The 18,632-nt window shown below is 36.0% G+C and overlaps 1 protein-coding gene across 2 annotated transcripts; it reads right to left on the bottom strand.

The window, feature by feature from the left end:
- Positions 1 to 10: 10 nt before the first annotated feature.
- On the bottom strand, positions 11 to 11,895 carry MS3_00006893 (uncharacterized protein). 2 transcript variants are annotated; one of them, XM_035733113.2, is made up of 5 exons: positions 10,668 to 11,895; positions 8,575 to 8,903; positions 7,249 to 7,638; positions 5,786 to 6,272; positions 11 to 859 (listed from the first exon to the last, which is right to left on the bottom strand). In XM_035733113.2, the coding sequence occupies exons 2-5, from the start codon at positions 8,901 to 8,903 to the stop codon at positions 332 to 334; spliced, it is 1,734 nt and encodes a 577-aa protein (XP_035589569.1). In that variant the 5' UTR covers positions 10,668 to 11,895; the 3' UTR covers positions 11 to 331. The 2 variants fall into 2 exon arrangements, with proteins under 2 accessions (XP_035589569.1, XP_051068312.1); XM_051215130.1 differs by having other exon boundaries at positions 2,782 to 6,272; positions 8,575 to 11,895.
- Positions 11,896 to 18,632: the final 6,737 nt, after the last annotated feature.

The following is an 18,632-nucleotide window of genomic DNA, read 5'->3' as shown; positions in this document are numbered from 1 at the left end:
AATGAAGAACTATTTATAATGTGTATATTTATCATGGATTAATAATCAACTAAGTAGCAAATCCAGATGTCATAATAAACAAACTCTTGTTAGCACGAGAGGTTGATATCAATCAGTTTGTGATACAGTACAATCAACTTTCAAAGTTATTAAATATACACATAATTTTATTCGTAACCCTTGTCTGTGACCCTCAGTTTAAGTTGTAGAAAAAGGATGTTTTAGTGATACAGTTTAATATACAACATTATACACACTTGAATATATGCAAAGAAGAAATATTAATAGACGAATAATTTACAGTAAAAATATCATAAGTGGGAATTTTTCGTTAAGCCCATACATCCTCTTGAAATCGTTCTGCTTTACGCATTATATCTACATATGCCCGAGCATTTATGAAATCCTCTTCAGGTATGGCCGAATATTTACACCATTTCTGTGTTCGTTCAAAATAAAGTCGCATAGCAAGTAGTCTCAGCCACGACTCATATACTCCAAAAGCTAAAGCACGTGGTCCTCCACAAATCATTATTTTAGCACCTTTTTCGAAGACAAGATTCATCAGTTGAATATCATGCTCGGATACCTCATAATCAGTAGAATATTTACAAAGGAGACAATCTTGAACATACTGTGCTTTGAGTGGAAAACAGGCTTGTTCAGTTAATATTGACGAAATTTCTTTAAGTGAATATTTTTCATCCGGAGAATTTACAGTATCTCTTGAAAAACACAAGCAAAGATGTTTCAATACTTTAGAATTTACTGCATCTGATAGTTCATTCTCAAATAGGAGACTAGACGTTGGAGAGCGACAACCATACATTAGCCACAAATCTCCAGTAGGGGTATTTTTCTGAAACAAGATCACAATACAAAATTTATCCAGTTGCACGTATCCAAATAAGTTAATATTTTAAGTACATCGATTTAATACGAGTTTTATTGCATTTGGAGATGATCAGTTGAATGGATGTACTGAATCTTATCATGAAGATTTCTATGGAAAAACTGATCACATGGAAAATGATGCGATAACATGACTAATTTATTCAACACGCAACTACTAATACATTGTAAACAAATATTTATCATACATGAAGGTTCTGTTTATTCGCATAATGTATTAAAAGTTAAGGTTTAAATTATGCCTGATTTTTTCAATACTAAAAGAATTATAATAGGATTGCACCATTCAGGATTAGTATGAAACTAATAAGTAGTAACCCTTTAAATTGTTGGAAATTTCAGGTTAATGAACACGAATACAAAATATCTGGTAAGTTTAGTTCAGTCAGAGAGATAGTAACCCGTTATTAATGGCTAAAAGTTGAGTAAACGGAGCTATATTTCGTTTCTCATAAAGACTGACGTTATTATAGGTTTAAAAAATGAAGTAAAATTCACTGAGTAGTTTGACACAACACAAATTATAAAAATGCAAATAAGGTATGATTTGTGTAAATTCATATTACAGGAATAAGAATAACAATTTCATGTGAAAATTATGTTCGAAATAATATCAGCAATTGAAATTTAGAATAATTCCAACGTTTCGTCCAAATAACTTATCCGAACTTTTTGATATTTGATATTTTTTTGATATAATTTGTTCTATTTTCTAAATTAGAACCGTTTAAATTGAGCACAGAGTTTGTGTTTTGATACAATTTGATACGAGTATCTCAAAAACGCCAGGCATTGCAGTGTTTGTCACTAGTAATTACTGTTCGTTTGAGAACTGTAACGACCGAATTGCCAGTATTCGGTTTGAACGCAGAACTGACGAACCAAAATTTATTCGAATAGGCCAGACTACTTTCTTCTGTATAGCTTACAAAGCGTTCTTGAGGCACTCGTATTAAATTATATCAAAACACGAACTCTGTGCTCAATTTAAACGGTTCTAATTTAGAAAATAGAACAAATTATATCAAAAATACCTCAAACGGTACAGCCTGTGCTATACAGTCAGGAGTTTCTTTAACGCAAAGTAGCGCGCTAAACAATAAAAGAAACAGTTGATACCAAAGGGTTCGATACCTGAGAATCAATAAAAATATTCCCAACAAAATGGGATCAAATATCTGTCTGCAGGGATTCCAGAAATCCCCCCAGGCAAACAGTCAAGAGGTTAACAGTCAGACACTGAATCACGCCGTGACCTTGAGCCTAGTCAAACACAACCATACTGTTAATAGTCCGGCAACATGCAATAGAAAATCAGGTAACAAAAGATAAGTCTTTAATCAAATCACGTAATAAAAGCTCAGACGAGGAAGACTGAAGAACAAAAGGTGTGGTTAAACGAGATCTGAACAAAGGTTAAAATACACGACAGGGAGAAGAAACAAATAAATGACAGCACTGTCCAACAAAAAGGCTGCGGAGGGATTTCCATCGTTCTCTTTCTGTTACACGGATTCTATTTACAGAAATTCATTCGTAAACCATATAACAGACACATAAACTACAACATGGTTTAGTTTCCGCGCTCAAAACAAACACGCATCGTTTTACTTATGGGGAATATGTGACTAATTAATGTGGCACTTACAGTAATTTTATGCACAGTTCCTGTATATGTTCATAAACGGGCAGAAAAAGCAATCAACGTCATCTGTTACTGATAATTTTTTTCTCAGATACGTTACATATGAATATGTCAGTTCAGTCAAAAACGACGATACTTATAATGGACAGAATTGTGTTGTGGCTGAATATCATCAAATTATATAATATTCATAAATAGTTTAACGCTTAATTGCACCAACCTACATTTCACAAACAACTACCGACATCTATGTTCATCACCACCATAATTAGGGAGGTGAGTCATATGTAAAAGGTTTTAGAGCCCTTTTGCATAAAACCCTGATTGTGGTCTATTTTTGGCTTGATAAATGATGAATTTCACTAGCTTGAGTTTGCATTGTTACAAATAACCACATTTTGCTGACTGAACATTCTTCCAGGTTGTGAGCAACAACTACGCCAAACTACTAATAAACTGTAATAAAAGCTATGTCACCATCGCGAACATTACGAAAATTTACCTATGACGGAAAAAATGCTGTTAGTAGCTGATAGGTATGTAAGATCAAATATAAATGAATTTTTCAAACACAGAGAACAGTTTTATCACCAGTCGTCAAAACAACGGCAGATTAGAAATTTCGAAAAAATGTTGAAACATGCATCAAACAACAAAGTTCAACAGACTAAAGATAAGTCAAACACACTGGATTTTAGCAAACTGATCGTTAATTTATCTGATAGAATTCTTAACTCCCACGAAATATCATTACTTGAAAGGGGTCTCAATTTCAATATAAATAGACCAAAATTAACGCCTTTTAATATTATCTTCCGAGTGAAACAGCGAATGAATTGAGGAATAAAATATTCACCATGATATTACATCAGAAATCAAACAACTCCAATATAACTAAAAATGCATTAAAACAGCTGAGAAATGATAACATAATTATCATTACGAGAGCAAATAAAAGGAACACGACAGTTATTATGAACAAAACGGACTACGAGAAAAAAACCAGGGAACATCTACAAGAGGGCCCATATGAACAAATTAAAGAAACAAGTAGGACAACGCTTAATAAACTTAAGGCTGAAACCAGTAAAGTCTTACAGTCGTTAAAGGTTAAACTAAAATCGACATTATGGTTTATGTTATAACCAAAGAGTTGTAACCCTTGTAGGTTCTATGGACTTCCAAAGATTCACAAGAATAATACTCCACTAAGACCAGTGGTTGATTCTACAAATTCACAGACGTACAATCTAGAGAAATACTTAGCTAAGATACTTAAACCGTATGACAAACTGATTAGTCATGAAATTAAAAACTCTATGGAATTCAAGAATATTATCGATACCATCTATGTAGAAGAGGATGAAATATTGGCAAGTTTTGATGTATCTTCCTTATTCACTAATTTACCTGTTAATAGAGCGTTGGATATTATTTATGATTGTTTAGAATCTGACTCAGATATGAATTTGCGACGCCTATTAGATCCATCTGAAGTTATTAAATGTTTGGTATTATGCTTAAGATCCACCTTATTTACATTTCGAGGAGACCTTTACAGACAGAAAGAAGGTATAGCAATGGGTTCACCAGTTTCTCCGATTGTAGCGAATTTATTTATGCATTCCCTAGAAACAAGTGCAATCACAAGATGTGTATGCCCACCAATGGTCTGGTTATGGTATGTAGATGACATTTTTATTATCATTAAACGGGATGGCTTAGAAGAATTGTTTGAAAATGTAAACAACATTTCGGAAAGCATTAAGCTAACGAAGGAAGTTGAATCCGTTGACCACAAACTAGCGTTTCGCGATTGTTTGGTTGAACGAAGACAATCATAAGAAGTTGAAAATAAATGTATTCAGGAAATCAACACATTCTGAGAGATACTTAGATTATGGTTCGGCTCATGCGCAGTGTACGAAAGTCAATGTTGTAAAAAACTTAATGAACAGAAGTATTAGGCTAGTTACAGATAAGAAAGACCAACAAGTTGAATGGAATGGAGTATTGTCTACAATTAGGGATAACAACTACCCAAAAGAGTTTTTAAAGAAGATTGTTAGAAATGAAAGAAAAATTAAACTAGAATGTATACTGAAAGATTGGAAGTCCACAGTGGTCATCCTATACCGTAGTGAAACATCGGAAATCAAGCGGATTCTAAACAAGCATGATGTAAGAGTGTATTTTCGGGCATGTGACACCATAAGATTAGCATTAGTTGAAGTTAAAGATAGGTTCCCAAATGAAGAAAAACGAAATATTGTCTATGAGATCGACTGTCATGACTGTAATACAGCTTATGTGGGAGAAACATCCAGACAATTGAATGTAAGGTTGAAGGAACACAAACAGTGTTTGGAAAATGTTCCCAAATCCTCGGTTGACTTAAAGAAACTTGAGAATAAGTCTGCGATCGCGTTACGTGCGTTAGAAACAGGACACAAGATTAATTTTGAAGGGACCAAGATACTTCAGAAAGGCTTTAACACTCATAAAGAAAGATTGACAGCAGAAGCGCTGTATGTATGGGCGAACAAGAACAGCCTGAACCGAAAGGATGGTATTCAACTAGCGACTACTTGGTAAATATTCGTTGACAAGTAATTGGACCCTTTCTTTATTCAACCTGTTTATTTCACATGCATCGTTATTTTGACTGAAAGTAATGTGAGTTATTTTTAGCAATACGATTATGTATTTGATGATTCTCATTTTACTTGCACTTCAATGATTCAGAAACGACTTTTTCAACCTTCAACTTGCACCTTTATTTCTCCTTCATGTAAAAACATTAACACCGAATATTATTCATTAATAATTCAATCTTACACATACATACACACAGATAATTCGTTTTAGTCATTTATTTTCACGCCGTGAACTTTTCACATGATTCCCATGTAACTGACTCGTGTTATCCTATTTACTAGAAATCAGCATCCAAATATGATTGGATTAAGCATAGTATAGATTTGATTTGATTTGATCGTTACAACGCTATATATTTCTTTGATGATTTTGATTTTAATCATTATCCTGAAGAAGTTCGGACAAGTTAGCTGGACGAAACGTTGGAATTATTTTAAATCTCAATTGCTGAGATTATTTCGAACATAATTTCAAGATAAACTGTCTTCACTGTACTCGGTGCCCAAATTCTGTCAAACTATTCGTTCTAATCTTGACGAATATTCGTATAAGAATAAATAAATATCTCACCTTAAGGTTGTCGATTTTACGTTGTCTTATAAAGCTAATAAATGGTGCGATCCCACTTCCGGCAGCAATCATGATAACTGGTTGGGAGATATTATCTGGTAAATAAAATTGTGTAATATTTTTACGTAAATATATATATATAATCCGAGGTCCGACATTGTTGAAATTAACTTTCTGATAGTCATCAGGTTGATTAACTCCAAACCATATTTTTTCAAGCCAACCGGTACAAGTGCCATGACGTCGTGATGGATAACGATCACTAAGACCTACATGCTTATCACTTTCAGGATATTTAAAATCCACTCTGGTGAAAATAAAAGATAGTTCTTGTTCACAAGACAATTGTTTATCAACTGGATTAATGAGTGTATATGAACGTGGCTGAAGTGTTGGAAGAATTTCCAACAATCGAATAAATGATGGTCGGCAACATGAAAATATAGACAAAATATCCAAGAGATTAAGATCAGGTATTTGGATATACCTGAAAAGAAAAGATTAAAATAAACTGGTAGACAGCCATAATACGTTGATATTTTAAGTAGTAAGTAAGTAGATTGCTTACAAACATAAACTCTTTAAGTTTAGTTACTTTAAATGTATTGTTATGTATGCCCGAACACCGATTACCACGACGTGCAATGCTAACCGGTGTTCGGGGTGGTTGGAAGAAAGTTAGGGGCGGCCAAACCAAAACGTGGCATCAGTGCTTGAAGTCACTAACTTCTAGACTGAGCCATGTTGGGAGATGCAGACTACTTGGTTGGGGTCCGCGTGACTATCGTAACCAATGGTTGGAGACTCTTGATGACATGGCTCAGAATCGATCACAATGGCGTCAGTGTATACACTCTCTGTCTTCTATTAAACTATGAGATTAAAATCACTTCATATCTTTCTTTCTATGAACTAATTCTGTTTTCCTGTACTATATCCTTATTGCAATCTTTCTTTTATATATTACCACCACTGAATTTACTACTTTTATGAATCCGGTGTCCATCTTGTTGTGTTAATGAGGTATGGCAACTTGGACAGATGCATATATGTGCCTGGTCCTACGTTGTAGCTGACTGACTGACTGAAATGTATTGTGAACTAGGACTGAGGAAAAAATCATTAGTTTGATACTATCACCTTAACACTATTTCCAGAAAAGTAGGTTTGAATATTCGATAACAAGTCCTACTATGATAAATCTATGGATGGAAACTTGCACTAGGACACTGGGGACTAGTTTATAACGACGTCTACAATACATAAATGATGAAATATGAAGTTAGACTGAGATAACTAAAGCTTATTGTGGTACATTCAATAAACGTCATTCATCCTCCTAACTTCTATATATTTCTTGATTCTTTTTTGTTTAGTTCATTGATGTTTCTCCATGCATAGGAACATTAACCTACTTTTGCCGGTCTATCTTCCAGAAGAATGGTTGTAAATATGATACTTACTTTTCAAACATTTTCTTCCCTTCGGCACTGGAGAATTCCAAAAGTCGGTTACGTTGTCTTTCTGCACTGACAGAGCTGACATTGTCATCAAAACAATAATCTGCTAGCAATCGTAAAATCCGACGTGTTACGGGTATATACAGTTCACAGCAATACGTCAACAAATATCGTAATGAAAGTGGAAAAGTAAAATGAGACCATTCAGGGAGGCTTCTATGCTTTGTAGCTATTACTTCATGAGTGAAAAGTGTATCGGCATCATGTAGACTATCCAATGTTAAACGCTGTAACAACCACGCCACAGTTTGCGCATTATTTTCAGGTAATATGGAGATGCTATCACCTGGACGGTAATCTAATGTCTTTCCAGACTTAAGTTTGAAAGTCGCTCTGTAAAATAATGAAAAAAAAAACACTTGAAAAAATTGGAAATCATTGAGAAATGTTTTGTATTAATGTTATAGCATGAGGTGGTTAGGGGCAATTAGCAGGTCTTGGATTTCAATTTTGTGTTAATCGTCACTTGTTGGTCAACTACACACAAAACCTAGGTCCACAGTTTCCTGCTGAATAGCCTTAACAACATAACATTAATGACACTTATACAAGGCGAAAAATACGTGATAGATAGAATTCAGTCAGGTTGAATGCTTAGGTTGATTATAACTAAGTGATCGATTAATGTGCGCTGCACAGATAAAACCAGAACAGCTCAAAACTGAGTTGGGATCCACCTTATTTATTGAGTGATTTATTTGAAAGACGTGACATTTGTCTTGAGTGTAACATTAACACAGTGACAGCTAATTCCACTTCACAAGAATGATTTGAAAGTAAGCATAAAGAGAGTAATACGATAATTACTACTAACTACCACATTAAACTGTATCTTTATGTTTATTTGCTTTCAAAGGTACTTTATTTTGAAGCGGTGTTTGGCACATAGCTGATTAAGCTGACATGTACTTGGTTACTGAAAGGTAAGGTCATTGAACTATATCGCAAGGCGTTCTTTATTGAGAGTAGTTATTAGTCAGACAGATGACTCGCAAGTAGATTATTAAATACTAAGAACAAATTGAAGTACTATACATCTGTTTGCAGCTGTATTACAGACGTATGACTATAACGTTCAACTTGACAAACACAATCTTTAAAAAACTACTACAGAACAGTGAAAAAGGAATGCTTTTGTGTTGCACAACATCTAGCAAGAGTCTAACCAGATTTAGTGAAGAAGTAGGTCATGAAAATAGGATAGGTTGGAGTTGTATAATGAACAATGTTGGTTGAAATTAATAAATTCTTCAAGGTTAATAACCTTACTGATAAACGGTTTTCGAGTTTCCTTTTGTAAGACATGTGAGGTGAGTGAACTGTACGGGCATAACGTCGCTACGTGAAAGAGGAGGAAAACCAAAAGCATGATCGCCCACAAACAAGCTTTGCTCACTACAGACTTTGTAGCTGAATAATGGCGATGCTTTAGGAGGAAGACTCAACTTGTTTGTATCCCATGATTTTTCAAATTCATCGCCTAGCAGATAATTAGCTGTATTTTTAACATCATCATCACTGATGCACAGATTTTTGTTCTGTTCGCTCGAATTCAGATGAAGATTTTCTGTTGACTGGATGATGTAATTTATGTCCATCTACGTGATATACAATAGAAACGGAAAATACAGAAAGTGAGTAAGGATTGGGTAAAAACAGATTTTCTTTTAATTCAACTTCATGGAAAAGTGATAGAACACAGATTCAATACAATCGGAAAGTAGATATCTCAAATTCGGCGAAAAACCAAATGCGTTGTCTGGGGAGCTATGTCATCTTTATTAGTCGCTAAGACCATGAATGGAATGAGAAGTGAAGAAAAATTATGCAACCCAATTACGAATAAGTAAACGCTATGTAACTTTTGCGATTATTCTAAAATCGTTTGAAAAAAATATAAGTGCATACAAAATACCTGATGTGAAGGCTAACCATAGTGTGAATTAGCAGTAGGTATGTGGGTAAATGTATAGAATAAGGACCAGCCAGTAGTACTTTAACTTACGGATAGAGCAATCAAATCTAGAACGGGAACTCTGGAGTCTCGGCGCGAAATTAGTAGATTAGTACAGTCGACTAGCACTTAGGCATTTTAACTAATATCATGCTGTCAAAAAAAAGATTTTAGTCCCGAACCTTAGCCTCAAGCTTGAACTCCGAATCCTAGTTCTTCATACAGATTTAAAACCCCCTTTCGACCATAGCAAGTGATTACAGTTTCTCAAGAGCACTTTGGTATCGTTCACACGTGGGATTAATCTCATCAACTGTCTGTCTTCTTAAACCTTAAAAGTGACCCGAAAAGACTTGGGGGTCCTTACAATGCCCCTAGTTAAAATTTGGCATTACAATTAAGATTACGGGTCAAATGTTAGTTTTCAGCCTGGACTGGTATAAACTACAATAGAAAAATGCTACGTAGACATAAAGATGAATGGATTACCAGAAGAGATAAAAAAGAGGGCTATTCGGTCAGTCCAGCTCTAAAAGACTACTATCGAAATTATTGGAATGACAATGTCAATTTATTTAACCTTCGCATCGCCATTTCTTCTGCCATGAAATATTCATTCACACAACGTGTTCTCTGATTGGTTAGAAATCTGTCTTCGTTATTTAGACTTCGTCGGTGTGACCATAATTTATGGATGACCTATGAGTGACACCGTGACCCTGGGGGTGTCTACCTACTTATTAGGGCTAGATGAGGGTTATGAAGCAATTTGCAGAATAAGGATTATGATTCACAGTTGGCAGTTAAGGTTAGGAATTGGATTTATAGTTTTTCATCACGAACTGACACAAACTAAAATGCCAAGACGCCATTTGGTCAAATGGGTGGGTGAATTTCGCACCTAAATCTAAAACCTTTCATCCCAAATCAGATTGGTTTGTCCAAGAATTATAGTCTCGCCGTAGTGATTCCTGTACTCTGGAGCAAAATTCACTCATCTATATGGCTAATTAGCATTTAGGAATCATAAATAATGGCAGTATATCACCGAAAAACCAACGCTCTAATTCTCGACTCTACTTTCTCACTAATTTATAGCCGATTTTTGACCCTAGCAAAGATTTTTTAAAGTTAATATATTGTCTGTTAGTCATAGTCACAATGAGGCAACCTGGAGTTCTGAGTAAGGGTTTTCACATGACATGAGTTACAATGCAGTGCTTTGCCAACCTTTTGTTTACAAATTTGGGAAAACTAGGTTTGATGTTTACAGCGAGAGGAAGAATACTACCTAGCTTCACTAAACACTCGTGATTAATCACTGAGTCACACCACGTACTTTAACATACAACCTCCCGAAAGAGTATTTACATTCCTTAAATTTGCTTAAAGGCCATCTCAGACTCACTTTAGGGATGCATCATAGGCCTAACAAATCTCGACCAAATTGAAAACGAATTGCGAACTTCGACTTCTTTGGAAGTAATGTACAAGTTATGTCGACGACCAAAATTATCAATAAGAGGATACTAATTGATTTATCACAGAAAATGTAAAGTACTTAATCATATACAAAAACGTAAATCGCAGATAAAAAGTTCCGGACATCACTTCCATTGTCAGGTGCAGAGGCTTTGGTTTTTGACCATGAGATCTACAATTATGATAAATAATTATTTCCGAATACGGTTCGTGATCCAGAGTAAAGTATATCAAAAATAAATTGAAACGAAGGCAAAAATAAAATCTATGAGTGCACATGGCAAGTTAATTAAGTAAGAACAACGAGTGAATGGACGACAGTAATCCTGCGACCGTGCCTGTAACACGTTAGATCTTTTGAAAGTCGACCGCCGTTTCGTTTAAACGACCTTGAACAGCCTGGCAACAAGAAGTCAATCTGTATTTCGATTACTGTGTGTTTGTTGGGTGTCCGTTCGGTAGGACAAATACTAGGTGTTCTCATATTTTCGTGGTTTTTTGCTGCAGCAAATTCACAAAATCCTGGCGAAGAACATTGATTTATCTCCCTCTGTCTTGTAGTGCACAAGTTAGATCGATTGTTGCTTCGTAACTCCTCAACCTCAGGACGAAGCTAACAGTGTGTACAGATTCACTGAAGCCAATTTTTACTTAGGAATTATCAATAAGGAAGTAAGACTGTAGTTTCCCTAATGTTTGTCTTTGTGTAGCATTCTTTACGATAGTAAATATGGATCGGAATACAACAAAGTGTGGAGACGTGACAGGAAATATTTATCATAAACGGATTCAAAACCTTCAATTGGTAATATGAAATCTGAGAAAAATCCTATTACAACGTTCGTAATACTATTAGCAATTCACTGTTTACATACACTAATGACAAACTTCCGCGCGCTAAATAAAAGGACAGATCTTATACAGGCTCACTATGATTATGACATTGCGAACCTCCATTACATGCTACTCCTAGGTGAAAGTGATCAGGTAGCCTTAACTTTTGACTCCCATATAACTGTCAATCACGAGCACGCGTTAGCTCAATCCAGACCTAACGTCTGGAAAGCAAACATACCAGATATCATGCACTCAGCATCGTTAGTAGATAGGACAATAGACCCATAGTCATCAACTGAAACGGCTTGGGACTCATTTTGAAATTTATACCTAAAAGTTACCACACCCCACATCCCTTGGACTATAGTAAGAGGCCGAGAAACTTTCCACAATGATTCAGTAGGGAGGTCCACATCCTTCTCCTTAAGAGAAGAAAAGTGTGGGATAAATTTAGGTTACTAGGGACTGATGAGACAAAATCTCAGTATCGAAAAGCTCGGAATATTTGTGCCTCGACCCTCCGTAAGTCTAGAAAGTTGTACAAAAAAATTGTTAAGGAATCCATAGCATGTCCTGAACGCTCGTATTCCTATATAAACCATAGGACAAAGAGAGGGGGAAATATTCCTGCACTACGGGGAGACAGTACTGCCGCAGCATTAGTGGAGGACTATTTTGGTAAGGCTCAAGTGTTCTCAAATTACTTTAGCAATGTATATACCATAGAAGCACCCTTCCCGTCAGCGCATACAAACCCCTCACACATACAATGGGTGGTGTGACCACTAAAGAATTCGATGTCTTTGGTCTGCTAAATATGCTTGACATAGGTAAATCAACGTAGCCAGATGAATTGCGTCCTAGGTTACTAAAGGAATTATCTAGATTCGTTGCGAACCCTTTAAGTATATACTTTAATCTATCCGTAACGCAGGGTGGTTTACCAAAAGACTGGACGAACGCCATAGTAAGTCTCGTCTTCAAAACAGGTACGAAACATAAACCTGAGAATTACCAACCCTTAAGCTAAACTAGTGTGCTTGTTCAAATATAAGAAAAGATTATTCGGAAGGAGCTGTTTAAGTACCTCCATGAAAACCAGACCCTTTCAGAGAAGCAGCACGGTTTCACTAACTTATTAGTCGCTCGTGAAAGCTGGTGCTATTCATTTTGTATGTAAATGAACTTCCTCGTCTCCTATCATCATTTGTCTTGCTATACGCTGATGAGGTCAAGAAATGGAGAGCGATGCGATGTAAGGGTGAAAGCACAGAACTCCAAAATGACCTGGAGAAATTATTTGAATGGTCTCAACCCTGTCAGTTGCAGACAAATACTTCCAAGTGTATTGTGATGAATATTGGTCATCAAGGTACAGATATATACACGATGAGTGACAATGAGCTGCTCGATGTCCAGACACATGATGACTTGGCAGTCATCGTTAACCAAGGCTTAAAGACTGCTGCACTGTTGTAAAATGGCCGCCAAAGGTTCTAGAACCTTATGGTTAATATGTAGGGCTTTTGGTCATGTCTATGTTAAAACGTTTTTGACCTTCTACGCAGTGTTCGTGCGTCCTAAACTTGAGTATTACATACAAGCAGCAAGGCCCAGCATGAAAAAGACAGAGAGCTTTTGGAAAAAGTTTAGAGAACAGCAACTAAGCCGATTCCCAGAATAACAAAGATGTTGTATGCTGCTCGACTGGCCAAGCTCAACCTATTCCCGTTGTCATATCGTAGAAGTAGAGGCGACTTGATTACAGTTTTCAAATTAATAATAAATTCGCACCTGATATGCCCCCATTTTTCTTGTCTTCCAAAACAAAGAATTTATGAGGACACTCCAAAAATGTTCACGAGACCAGAGCAAATTATTTGTCAGCTGAATATCGACTTTTCCATCGAATCATCAACGAATAGAATTCAATACGTGGTTGAAGCTCCACGCGTGGACTCTTCTTAAAGAAAGTTGGATCAACTGAGAGACCATCAGCAGAAGTATTGACACAGGCCCACAAGCCTCCAGACGTTTCGAACTGAAGCCGTGTTTAAATTAAGCAACGTTCTCGAATATGATTGATGAAGCATTTTGTGTTATATGCGTATGTGACATGAACTTCAATAATCATAGGATCGAAAAATTGTGCGAAAACCTGGTTTTTCAAGTTAACAAGTCATATATAAACGATCGGTGACTTTTGTTTTTCTTTGATATTTATAAGTATTTAGGTCGCTAATGTTTTCTCGCCCACGCGTGGACTTTTCCTAAGGAAAGTTGGAGAAGCTGAGAGACAACTATTACCAGGAGTAACACAGCCCATCAAGCCTCCTGCCCCTTCAAAAACGAAAATGAAACACCACCGGTAAGCAGTATTTACATATTAATCGTAAACCATATAACCGACACATAAACTACAACAGCTACAACATGGTTTAGTTTCTATTTTCTAAATTAGAACCGTTTAAATTGAGCACAGAGTTTGTGTTTTGATACAATTTGATACGAGTATCTCAAAAACGCCAGGCATTGCAGTGTTTGTCACTAGTAATTACTGTTCGTTTGAGAACTGTAACGACCGAATTGCCAGTATTCGGTTTGAACGCAGAACTGACGAACCAAAATTTATTCGAATAGGCCAGACTACTTTCTTCTGTATAGCTTACAAAGCGTTCTTGAGGCACTCGTATTAAATTATATCAAAACACGAACTCTGTGCTCAATTTAAACGGTTCTAATTTAGAAAATAGAACAAATTATATCAAAAATACCTCAAACGGTACAGCCTGTGCTATACAGTCAGGAGTTTCTTTAACGCAAAGTAGCGCGCTAAACAATAAAAGAAACAGTTGATACCAAAGGGTTCGATACCTGAGAATCAATAAAAATATTCCCAACAAAATGGGATCAAATATCTGTCTGCAGGGATTCCAGAAATCCCCCAGGCAAACAGTCAAGAGGTTAACAGTCAGACACTGAATCACGCCGTGACCTTGAGCCTAGTCAAACACAACCATACTGTTAATAGTCCGGCAACATGCAATAGAAAATCAGGTAACAAAAGATAAGTCTTTAATCAAATCACGTAATAAAAGCTCAGACGAGGAAGACTGAAGAACAAAAGGTGTGGTTAAACGAGATCTGAACAAAGGTTAAAATACACGACAGGGAGAAGAAACAAATAAATGACAGCACTGTCCAACAAAAAGGCTGCGGAGGGATTTCCATCGTTCTCTTTCTGTTACACGGATTCTATTTACAGAAATTCATTCGTAAACCATATAACAGACACATAAACTACAACATGGTTTAGTTTCCGCGCTCAAAACAAACACGCATCGTTTTACTTATGGGGAATATGTGACTAATTAATGTGGCACTTACAGTAATTTTATGCACAGTTCCTGTATATGTTCATAAACGGGCAGAAAAAGCAATCAACGTCATCTGTTACTGATAATTTTTTTCTCAGATACGTTACATATGAATATGTCAGTTCAGTCAAAAACGACGATACTTATAATGGACAGAATTGTGTTGTGGCTGAATATCATCAAATTATATAATATTCATAAATAGTTTAACGCTTAATTGCACCAACCTACATTTCACAAACAACTACCGACATCTATGTTCATCACCACCATAATTAGGGAGGTGAGTCATATGTAAAAGGTTTTAGAGCCCTTTTGCATAAAACCCTGATTGTGGTCTATTTTTGGCTTGATAAATGATGAATTTCACTAGCTTGAGTTTGCATTGTTACAAATAACCACATTTTGCTGACTGAACATTCTTCCAGGTTGTGAGCAACAACTACGCCAAACTACTAATAAACTGTAATAAAAGCTATGTCACCATCGCGAACATTACGAAAATTTACCTATGACGGAAAAAATGGTGTTAGTAGCTGAGAAATAACGATATCCGAAACCTCAACATCATGTAACATGTGCGCGAAAAACCATGACTTACGGTCTTGGCCGTCCCTATGTAACATTCAAGTATAGATCATAATAGTATCGAGAAATTCAAAGTCAGGTTTAAAGCACTAATTCATAGATAAGAAGGGCGTTTGTTAAAACTACTTGTAATTAGGCAGAACTTAAGTAATGACAAAAATTCCTTGCAAAACGACTTTGTTTTTACCACCTTTAGAGTTATCTGTAGATGCTGTTAACATTTTGTGCAAAAGACAAGGGGCACCATCTTAATCCTGATTGTTCAATTTGTAGGGCATGTGAAATGTCACTGTGCCCCATCCAAATCATCCAGCGCTCTGGTCACTGAATGTCGGACGGTTTGTTGATCTTCATCAGGTTCAAAGATAGCCAACGCTCATCGATAAATTCCATGTCATGAGTCAACGGTCACACTCTGTTTCTTGTGATTTTTCGCGCAAGTACATTTCTTTAATGTAGTCATCGAACTAACCGTACTGTCTGGTTGAGAAGAAAAGGTCATCTACATCAGGTATCAACCACGTTGTTCGACTTCAACGTGAAATAGGAGATTACTAACCAATCAAAATCGAGTAGGCTCGAGGTCATTCTCGTAGATTGGCTTAGCTGGTGGTCTAAAAATTCAAGACGGTCATTAATTCGTACTCTTACTTCATACGCTTAGGGATTTTTTGGCAAATGTATCAAAATTTCGCCATATTATTCACTATGTGTAGCCAAACACTCTATACGGTTGCCTTACACGTCTGTGTTAAGAGCAGCAAACCTTTGTTTCATAAATTCTTCATTATAATATGAAAGTAGCGAAATCTACTATTTAAAGCAAGGTTACGGGAAGTAGTAAGGTCGTATTACATGCGACAGGCTTCACTAGTGTCGATGAGTGTTTACTGGTGATCACATGTTTAGCTGGCCGGCAAAGTTAGCATCCAACATTTATGTTATTTCTATTTTGATGAATTCTTCGCTGTCAGGACGTTCGAGGACACAGACCACCGAGTTTGTAGGTTTCCGTTTGATCTTAACTTGTGAATCTATTTCTGCGTAGCTTGTATATTAGCCTCCAGGTTGTAAGTATTTGAAAAATGATATGTCGTTCATGAGATAAGGTGATGATCAGCTGAAAGTTGTAAAACTATTGATAACCAATGAGAGTGATCATAATTTATTCTCAACTAACAATATGTAACACAAAGCATGCAGATTTACAGATATGATCGAAATATTACAAACGCCACAAGATTTATTGTCACAAGTTACTCAGTTTGATATGCCGCAAGATGGATATAAACACATAAAATTGCGTACATAAGAATATTATTATTGGCTTTACTTAATATTATATTATAGTACAATGTAGATTTCTCAGCGCAAGGTATTTCAGCAAGTTTCTTTTTAAAAAAACACGACAACAACAATAAAAGGTTGGGAAAAAATCTGGAACTGTACAAGTTTCCAAATTAGATACAGGTTTAAGTATGCAGGTTATTGACTAGGTTAACTCTAACAACCTGTTCGTCACAGGTTCGTAAAAATATCAACAAAACTTAAATATTCAAGGCAAAATTCAGCGTGCCTTGTGAGAGCTGTGTTACGACGATCAAGTAGTGGTTGAAAATTAATTCAAGTAGTGCTAAAGAATGTTTATGTAAAAGTTATGGTATGAGTTAAAAAACACAGGTCAGATTATACGTGGTTTAGAGATGATCAGGATAGATAGCAAATAAAAGATCATGCAAGAGTTCAGATTTGTAAGAAAACAGAACATTGAGAAATACCCAAGGTAATGTCGTGTAGATATTTTGTGAAAATTAAACTTGGCCTCTTTTGTGAAAAAAACTGTCATTATGAAGCTGTTAGGTCCCGAGAAGCATAATGAATGGTAACGTTTAGGATCCATCTATGGACCAATGCTATACGTATATTTTTATCATATAATTGTTAAATGACTAAACTATTCATATTATTATCTCTCTTATTATGAGCATTATTTCGACCTATGAACTATTATGTGATTTACCATTCTTGCATTATGGCCTATCGATTAGCCACTGGAAAGATAATACTATTATCGAACTGGCAAAAAAATGAGATTTAGTTCTGCTAGTGCATTGTTTGCTCAAAAAGCACCAATTTTAAAAGAAAGTCAGTGCAACAGACCTTCAAGCTACCGGGCCGTAGCAATGCTCTCAATGCCCTGAAAATGTATGCAGCCCTTGTTGTGCAACGGTCTACGTGACTACTCACTATCAAAAGACTAATTTCCACCCAAACAACATGGTTTCAAGAAGGGTTATTGATGTATAATCAACCTACTGACACAGTGAACAGATGGACAACCATAACTAATTTCGAAGGGAAAATTGATATCACACACCTTGACTACTCATATGCATTTGGTAGATCAACCACATAATTCCCATCAACAAGCTCAGTCGAGTAGGTATTAGGTCGCTAATAATTGAGGTCCCTCAGGGTTCAAAATCAGGACCCATTCTTTTCTTAATTTATATAAACCACCTTCTTAGGCAGCTTTCGTCTGATATAGTACTTTTCACTGATGACATAAAACTTTGGTGAGACATTTGCAACCAAGATGAGCAATTGGCACTTAAAGATGATCTGACTCGACTTCACACTTAGGCGGACAACTACAGACCTATCTTTAACACTTCAAAATATAAAATAGTCCATCTGCGACATGTTGAGGACTGCGAATACAACTTAGGCGACTCCTCTCTAGAGCTGTCTCAAGTTGAAAATATCTAGGAGCGTTGATATCTTATAATCTGAAGTCTTCCGCTAACTGCGACAAAAATGCTTTTTGAGCAAACAATGCACTAGCAGAACTAAATCTCATTTTTGGCCAGTTCGATAATAGTATTATCAACCTAATCTTATAAGATTAACTGCATATAGGCAGTTTCATTCCTCCTCATTTGGAGTATGGAAATATAGTGTTTTACTTTTAACTCCAAAAGGATTAAGACACACTGGAACTTAAAATATCCTAAACACATTTAAACATTCCATAAGCACCTACTTAAGCTCAGCCACAACACAAAGCTTGTGGATAACACTGAGAAACT

The sequence above is a fragment of the Schistosoma haematobium genome, chromosome 2 (assembly GCF_000699445.3).
Source record: "Schistosoma haematobium chromosome 2, whole genome shotgun sequence".
Classification (NCBI taxonomy): Eukaryota; Metazoa; Platyhelminthes; class Trematoda; order Strigeidida; family Schistosomatidae; genus Schistosoma; species Schistosoma haematobium.
The sequence above is the reverse complement of the archived record's forward strand: the minus strand, read 5'-3'. Positions and strand labels throughout refer to the sequence as shown.